Genomic DNA, 8,881 nt, shown 5'->3' with positions numbered 1-8,881 from the left:
ATGCTCCTTTCTGAACTCTTAGGACAGCATAGACTCTTCTGGTTTGCGTATGTACATGCAGCAATCCACAACAATAAATGCTTACGCACATAAATAAATAAAATCCAAAAATGCTTACAAGAGCCTCTACAGTTGAAATTAACTAGTGTCATTTGCAGTGTTTCATATGTTACACATTTGTTCAAGGTTTTCAAGTTTGTAAGGGCTTATCAACCTATAAACAGGAAATCATTTGTCTTAAAGCCAGTAGCTTATTCCCACCTCCTGAAAACTCACTTCAAAGTGATGGTACATGGTACTCCATGTACGCATGCGCAGGGTATATTCAGCCATTCAACGCAGGCCTTGGGTGAGAACTTTTTTGTACATTTGGCATCACTAAGGGTACTTAGAGAACTCTATCCCGGCCTGGCTCCTGACAACAGTTTTTTTTTTTTTTCCTTTGAGGATCTGAGCACGGAAGGGTGCGGTTGGAAGGTGTTCATCTCTTAGATGATCTGTAAGTGATAGTTGGCTCTGATCATGGTTGTTGGACATTTAATCGAGGTGTTACCGGGTGGGGCATCTCAGGCCCAGGTGGCCATTATGTGAGGAAAAGGCTCCTCATAGTCATTTCCTCTGGGATCTGAGGGTGAATGGAAGGTGGAGGACCTTATTCATGGAAGAGGATTGAACAGGTCAGGGGCATAGAGGATTGGGAACCCTTTGAAGAGAAAAGCTTGGGGCCTTGGGATAGGATCAGAGAGCCGGCTGCAGGACTAGGGGTCGGGGGCCAGGGAGCCATGGGTGAGAAGCCTTGGCGCTTGTCCTGTGTGCTGTTCAGGATCCATTAGAAACACACTGAGGATTCCTCCCTCCTCGTTGTCTTGTCTACGGTGTGTTCCTTTGATATACACTTTATGGACATTGCAGACAGTAGAGTTGTATAAGAAGAATGAATGAAAAGAAGAAGAGGAGATATTGCAAGAGATTCATAAGTCAACTGGGATGGATTCTGACCACGGATCCTTCCATCTCAATTGCCCATTTATTGGGATTAAAGACTTGCACTACCATGTTCAGCTTTTTCTCTCAATTTTATTTCTGTAGGATGGGATCTATCTTTGTAGTTCCGGCTTTCCTGTCTTGGGCTGGCCTCGAACTTACAATCTTCAGATGTTTGAAATCCTCGGCTTCCCCAAATCCCCATTTTCTCCAATATAAGGCCTTTATGTTTGGGTGGTGGTGATGAGTGTTTCTTGTAGAATAAGTGTTGGGTCTTTTTGATATGAACATAAAGTTACCATGTTCGTTATCTTTCTGGATAGAACTGTGAGTTTACCTTAGACTGAGATAAACTGATAAAAAGAATTGCTGATGTTTTGTTTAAAAAGAATGTATGGGAGATTCGACCAAAATTCAGATGCCTCAAAGATTACAGGCGAACAAATTTTGCTCATCGTTTTCTGGAAGGAGGGGAGGAATCACATATTGAAGTGTGGCCAGGTTATGTCTTTTTTAAACTGAGAAATGGCAGATTGTTAACTTTGGTTCTGAAGGAGTTTTTTTTTTTTTTTTTTTTAAATAAGGTAAAGAAGTTTTTGAAACAAGTTGTGAGGAAAAGGGACATGATAAATAGGATACATGGAGAAAATGTTCCTGGGAACTATATATATATATATATATATATATATATATATATATATATATATATATATATATATATATATATACACACACATATATATGTGTGTGTGTGTGTATGGGTATATGTGTGTATGTGTGTGTGTGTGTGTGTGTATGTGTATATTTGTGTATATATACACACACACATATATATGCATCACCATATTGAATATGTATACAGAACTCTCTGATAAAGACAAATGATTAAAAATACTATATGTTAAAAAACAAAAGAAATGATCTTTCATTGAGCTAAGATAATTATTTGACTTTTTGTCATTTTAATTATTTAAATGATACCTTTTATTCAGATAACTAAGTTCTTTTTTTTCCTTTTAATTTTTATTTAATTTTTTTTAAACTAAGAGGACTATTAAGTTCTTAAGAGAAGAATGGCGCTTAAGAAAATGATGGTGATACCAAAGGAAGGTTACTTATTACTTTTGGACTGTGATGATGAAGAAGATGACATAAGTGTTTCAGAGGAATCTCTTACTAAAGGTATATCCAGTGTTGGGCATTAATTGTGTCCTGCATTTCATTAGACCTTTACCTAGTCTCCTAAAATGGAAGAAATCTTTGTTAAGAGTTTTCATAGACTTCATTTCTAATTTTCCCTATATTTATCTATTTTATACACAAGTTTTAGTAGCACATATACCTACTCTTGAAACTATAGTCACAATATGTTGAGAAACAATAACTTGCTATGATTTTGCCCAAGGAAAAAACCTGACATAGTTCCTATAATATCTTTGCCATACATGAATTTATTTCATAAAACCTGCAAATAAATTATTTCATTTCTTTTTCTATTATATACTTACTTTATTTACATTTCACATGTTATCAACTTTTCTACTTTCCCTTCCAAAAATCCCCTGCTCTCCCCTCTCCCCCTGCTCCCCAACACACCCACTCCCAATTCCTAGCCCAAGCATTTCCCAATACTGGGGCATAGGACCTTTATAGGAACAAGTGGCTCTCCTCCCATTGATGACCAACTAGTCCATCCTCTGCTACATATGCAGCTGGGTCCATATGCCCCATTATTTCTTTTCTTTGATTGGTGGTTTAGTCCCAGAGAATTGTGGGGGTACTTGTTAGTTTATGTTTATTTTTTCCTCCTAAGTTCCTGCAAACTCCTTAAGCTCCTTGGGTACTTTCTCTAGCTCCATATTTGGGGACCCTGTGCTCAGTCCAATGGATGTCAGTGAACATCCACTTCTTTATTGGTCAGGCACTGGCAGTTCCTCTCAGGAGACAACTATATCAGTCTCCTGTCCCCAAGCTCTTGGTGCATCTTCAATAGTATCTGGGTTTGGTGGCTGTTTATGGGATGGATCCCCAAGTGAGGCAGTGTATGGATTCGTTCAGTCTAAGATCCAAACTTTGTCTCTGTAACTCCTCCCATGGGTATTTTGTTCCCCATTCTAAGAAGGAACAACATAATCACACTTTGGTCTTTCTTCTTGAGTTTCATGGGTTTTGCAAATTTTACCTTGGTCATTCTGGGATTCAGGGATAATATCCATTTATCAATGATTGCATATTATGTGTGTTCTTTTGTGATTGGGTTATCTCACTTAGGAAGATATCATCCAGATCCATCCATTTGTCTAAGAATTTCATTAAATCATTGCTTTTAATAGCTGTGTAGTAATACATTATAGAAAAATTACCAGATGTTCTATATTGATTCTTCTAAAGAGAGTCACCTGATTTCTTTTCAGAGTCTTGTTATTATACATAAGGCTGCTATAAACATAGTGAAGCATGTGTCCTTATTACAAGTTGGAACATCTTCTGGGTATATGCCCAGGAGGACTGTTGCTGGATCTTCTAGTAGAATTATGTCCAATTTTCTGAGGAACCACCAGTCTGATTTCCAAACTGGTTGTAACAGCTTGCAAATCCACCAGCAATGGAGTGTTCATATTTCAACACATTCTTGCCAGCATCTGCTGTTATCTGAATTTTACATCTTAGCCATTCTGACAGGTGTGAGGTGGAATCTCTGGGTTATTTTGACTTACATTTCCCTGATGATTAAGGATGTTGAATATTTTTTAGGTGCTTCTAAATCATTCGGTATTCCTTAGTTGGGAATTATTTGTTTAGCTCTGTCCCAATTTTTAAAAATAGAGAAAATTGATTTTCTGGAGTCCAGATTTTTCATCTCTTTATATGTATTAGATATTAGACCCCTATCTTATTTAGGATTGGGAAAGATTTTTTTTCCCAATCTGTTGGATGCAGTTTTGTCCTATTGATAGTGTCCTTGACCTTACAGAAGCTTAGCAATTTTATGAGGTTCAATTTTTCCATGTTTAATCTTGCAGCACAAGCCATTGCTGCTCTTTTTTTATTTCTTTTCATCAAGAATTTTCCCCCTTTTCCCTTGTTCCATGTTCTTCCCCACTTTCTTCTCTATAAGTTTCAGTGTCTCTGGTTTTATGTACAGTTCCTTGATCCACTTAGACTTGAGCATTGTACAAGGGATGAGAATAGATCAATATGCCTTCTTCTACATGCTAATTGCCGATTGAGCCAGCACTACTGTTTGAAAATGCTGTCTTCGTTCCACTGGATTGTTTTAGCTCCTTTATCAAAGATCAAGTGTCCATATGTGTGTGGGTTTATTTCTCTCTCTTCAGTTCTATTTCATTTATCTACTTGTCTATCATCACTCTACCTGTACCATGCCATTTTTATCACAATTGCTCTGTAGTACAGCTTGAGTTCACGCATGGTTATTCCACAAAAGGTTCTTTTATTGTTGGGGATAGTTTTTCCTATCTTTTTTGTCTTGTTTTGTTTTTGTTTTTGTTTGTTTGTTTGTTTGTTTGTTTGTTTAATTTCAGGTGAATTTGCAAATTGCCCTTTCTAACTCAGTGAAGAATTAAGTTGGTATTTTGATGGGGATTGCATTGAATCTATAGATTCCTTTTGGTAGGACAGCCATTTTTACTTTATTAATCCTTCCAATCCATGTGCATGGGGTATCTTTCCATCTTCTGAGATCTTTTTTGATTTCTTTCTTCAGAGATTTGAAGTTTTTATCATATGTATTTTTCTCTTCATAAATTAGATTCACACCAAGGTATTTTATATTATTTGTGACTATTGTGAAGGGTGTTTTTTTGTTTGTTTGTTTGTTTGTTTTTTGTTTAGTTTGTTTTTCATCCTGCTTTTCCTTTGTGTAGAAAAAGGCCATTGACTTGTTTGAGTTAATTTTATATTCAACTACAGCACTGAAGTTGTGTATTAGGTTTAGCATTTCTCTGGCAAATTTTTGGGTCACTGATACATGCTATCATATCATCTGGAAATAGTGATATTTTGACTTCTTCCTTTCCAATTTTTATTCATTTGTTCTCCTTTTGTTGTCTAATTACTCTGGATAGGTCTTCAACTACTATATTGAATAGGTAGGGAGAAAGTGGGCAGACTTGTCTAGTCCCTGATATAGTGGGATTGTTTCAAGTTTCTCACCATTTAGTTTAATGCTGGCTACTGGTTTGCTGTCCATTGTTTTTTTTTTTTTTTTTTTTTTTTTTTTTTTTTTTTTTTATGTTTAGATACGGGCCTTACATTCCTTATCTTTCTTTGACTTTCATTATAAATGGGTGTGCATTTTGTCAAATACTTTCTCAGCATCTAATGAGTTGAGCATGTTGTTTTTGTCTTTGAGTTTATTTCTATAGTGGATTAATTTGATGGATTTCCATATATTAAACCATCGCAGGGATGAAGCCTACTTGACCATGATGGATGATCGTTTTGATGTATTCTTTGATTCAGTTTGCAAGGATTTTATTGAGTATTTTTGCTTTGATATTCATACAGGAAAATGGTCTGAAGTTTCCTTTCTTCATTGGGTCTTTGTATCATTTGAATATAATTGTAATCTGGCTTCATAGAATAAACTCAATAGTATTCCTTCTCTTTTGATTTTGCATAATAGTTTGAAGAATATTGGTATTAGGTCTCCATGTGTAAGACCCCCGAAACTGGACCTCCACTGAAGCCCATTCAAGTCCCGGAATGAGCTGGCCAGCACCACAATGACTCAAGAAAAAACTATACCTGATGCAAACAGAAAGAGGTTTTATTATCAGCTAGCTGAGGACAAACTCCTCCCACCGTGCAGGGCAGGGGAGTTTGACCCTGAGCTGTGACAGAAGGGGGCTTTTAACAGCTGGCTGAGGAATTGGGATGAAAGTTCAGAGGAGTTGGGAACAGATGGGAGGAGTTGGGAGAAGAGTTGGGAGGAGTTGGAAAGAGTTGGGAGGAATGTGGTTCTCTGCCTGGATGTCTTTCGTAAAGTTACAATTATCACATCTCAGGCTGTAAGGCTCAGAAACAAAAAGGCTTTTTGCAGGCTATAAATAACAAAGAGCTTCTTTCTGACTGCATTTGTAGAGATCAGGGACAAGAAGCTTGGGGAATATCCAGGGGCTTTACCTTCCAGGGAGAACCGCTCTAAGTTGGAGTCTCACATTCCCCACTACTTCTTCTACATAGTTCTAGTCTTAAAACTAGGAAAAATAACCGCTAGCCCAGCTGCCAAACAAAGCCAACATGAGGTCACAGCTCTAGGATTTGTAACCTTGAGAGCCTCAAAATGCACTTGAATGAGACAAAAGTTTCTCTTGCCGTGGTACAAGGGAGGGAGGAGGTTCCTGTGCACTGCCTGGAGAATATGAGCAGCACTGGGCCAGTGAGCCATGGTGGGCTGGGTGCAGGAGCCCAGCACCTGCTGGAGTAGCGGTGGTGGGGCTTGCCAAAAGCAGCAGGTAGGTGTTTTTTGTTTGTTTGTTTGTTTTTGTTTTTTTGGTTTGTTTGTTTGTTTTTTGCTTTTTTTGTTTGTTTTATTTTTCAGCAATTCCAAGGCATTTTTCTGACCAGTTCTAGGGTCTTTAAGCGAGCTAGCAGGGGTTCAAAAAAAGGAACACCAGGGTCAAACATTCCCCCTGCTTCTGTTAAGGAAGGTGGTCCCCAATTGAGAAGTTGGAAGGGTGTAAGTTTAAATTTTCCTGTCGTGTTCCATACTCACAATAAGGTGAAGTGAAGGAGAGCTTCATAATCTTTTCTGCATGTCTCTAAAGCCGATTTAGTCAAGGTTTCTTTTAATTCTCTATTCATCTGCTCTACCTGTTCTGATGTCTGGGGTCTGTAGGGACAATGTAACTTCCAATCGATCCCCAATTTTCTGGCTAACCCTTGGCTTACCTGGGCAAAGAAGGAGGGTCACTTGATTGATGAATGTACCTTAGGGATGCCAAATGATGGGGACATTTCCTCTAATATCTTCTTTGCCACAATACTGTCGGTCTCCTTCTTAGTGGGGAAGGCTTCGACCAAGCCTAAAAAGGTGTCTATAAAAAGTAATAGATATTTATTACTGTACTTGGTGAAATTAACTTCAGTGAAATCTACTTTTCAGAATGTACCAGGCTGTCACCTCTTAAACCCCCTCTGGGGAGCATTATTCTGGTGCCTGACATTGGTGAGGGCACAGGCTTGGCATTCATTAAAAAACTCCTGGGCAACATCTGGCAATCTAGTAACATAGTAGTTTGAGCTTTTAACAATTTCTTTAGCTTCTTAGTTTCCAAGTGGGGGAGCCTGTGTAGATTGGCTACATATTGTAACCCTTCTCTGGTGGGCAGGATCCAGTGACCATCTTGGGTCTTAGCCACTCCTTGGGTAGTATATACACATATCTGAGGTATTTTTTTTTTCTGTTCTTGATCTTCTAGCATGTAGTCCAAGCCTGCGTCTTTGAGTTTATAATGGTTTTTAAGTTCTTTTTTTTTTTTTCCTAGGGCTGCATGTTTGGCAGCAAGGTCAGCCATCTGATTTCCCTTCACTATGGCATCATGATCTTTTTGGAGATGGGTGCAATGTATGATGGCCAGTTAGTTTTTTTTTCGAAAGTGTTTGGCTTCTAATAGGTTCAAGATTTCTTTTTTATTTTTAATATCTTTCCCATCAGATGTGAGTAACTCCTGTTTTCTATAGATCGCCCCATGTATGTGAGCAGTGGTGAAAGCATACTTGCTGTCTCTGTAGATATTGATGTTTTTCTCTTTGGCCAGCTGCAAGGCTTGGGTGAGTGTGATTAGCTCTTCTCTCTGGGCTGTCATGCCTTCAGGCAAGCTGCTGTCCCCAACGGTTTTTTTTCCATTGACCACTGCTGTCCCTGCTTTTCTTTTACCTTCAACCAAAAAGCGGATACCATCTGTGTACCAGTTAGGGCAGCCTGGCCATGGCTGGTCAGTGAGGTCTTTCTTAATTTCAGTTTTTTTCTGCCAGGATGTCTATACCTTGGTGTACTTGTAGGAAGTCGTAGGCTTCCGGCAGCAAGGTGGCAGTATTCAGGATAGGAGGGGGTGCAAACTATACTCTTTCAGTCAGTAAAAGGCTCTGTTAATGGGTCCTGTGAGCAATAGTCATCCAGCAATCAGGCAGCTGTCTAATGATGCTTTCTAAGGCATGGGGATATAGGGGCTACTACTATAGTTCATTGACCTAGAGTCAGTTTGTCAGCCTCTTTGAAAAATACTGACACAGCAGCAGCGATAACTTTTAAGCAAGATGGTCATCTACTGGCCACTGTGTCTAATTTTTTTTTTTTTTTTAACAATTGGGCCACAGGTTGTTTCTATTTCCACAGATCTTGGGTCAGGACCCATCTCACTATTTCTGCTGTTTTGTCTACATAGAGAATGAAAGGCTAGGTCAGGTCTTGCAGGACTAGAGCTGATGCACTAAGCAAGATTTTTTAATCTCTTTATAGGCTTCCGGTCTTTGGGGGTCCATGAGAAAGTCACAGTCTCTTTAGTAAGGGGGTATGGTAGAGAGTGCCAGGGTGGCAAAGCCTGGCTTTTTAACTGGTAGCAACAGAGTATTCCAGGAAGACTGACAAGGGACCAAAACACCAAGTTCTAAGAGACTATGAATGTGAGGTCTGATGCCCTCTTGGGCCTCTTTGCTCATGGGGTATTGTTGTATCAGTTTTCAGTGTCACAATGATGGGGTGCACCCTCTTTGCCTCTCTTATATCCCACGTCTCTGCCCAGCATTTAGGATATCTCCCTTACCTGGTCCCTTCTAATACTTTTCTTGACAGGGATTGAGGCTCATGTAATCTATATTCTTCTTCTAATTTTAAAGTTCAAATTATAGAGATAGAGGCTTGCCAAGGGAT

At 38.9% G+C, this 8,881-nt stretch overlaps 1 protein-coding gene across 2 annotated transcripts in view; it reads left to right on the top strand.

Annotated features, from left to right (window-relative positions):
* Positions 1 to 452: 452 nt before the first annotated feature.
* LOC146999807 (X-linked lymphocyte-regulated protein PM1-like) overlaps positions 453 to 8,881 on the top strand; it is a 29,110-nt gene continuing 20,681 nt past the window's right edge. The window contains exons 1-2 of one of the 2 annotated variants that reach the window (XM_085834430.1): positions 457 to 499; positions 2,034 to 2,166. In XM_085834430.1, coding sequence (XP_085690556.1) covers positions 2,058 to 2,166 — 109 coding nt within the window. In that variant the 5' untranslated portion in view covers positions 457 to 499; positions 2,034 to 2,057. Of the gene's footprint in view, positions 500 to 2,033; positions 2,167 to 8,881 lie in introns of both variants that reach the window. The other variant, XM_085834431.1, reaches the window with a different exon arrangement.

This window comes from Mus caroli, unplaced genomic scaffold (assembly GCF_978045245.1).
Source record: "Mus caroli unplaced genomic scaffold, Mus_caroli_1 scaffold_38, whole genome shotgun sequence".
Taxonomy (NCBI): Eukaryota; Metazoa; Chordata; class Mammalia; order Rodentia; family Muridae; genus Mus; species Mus caroli.
Note: the sequence above shows the minus strand (reverse complement) of the source record. Positions and strands in the feature narration are given on the sequence as shown.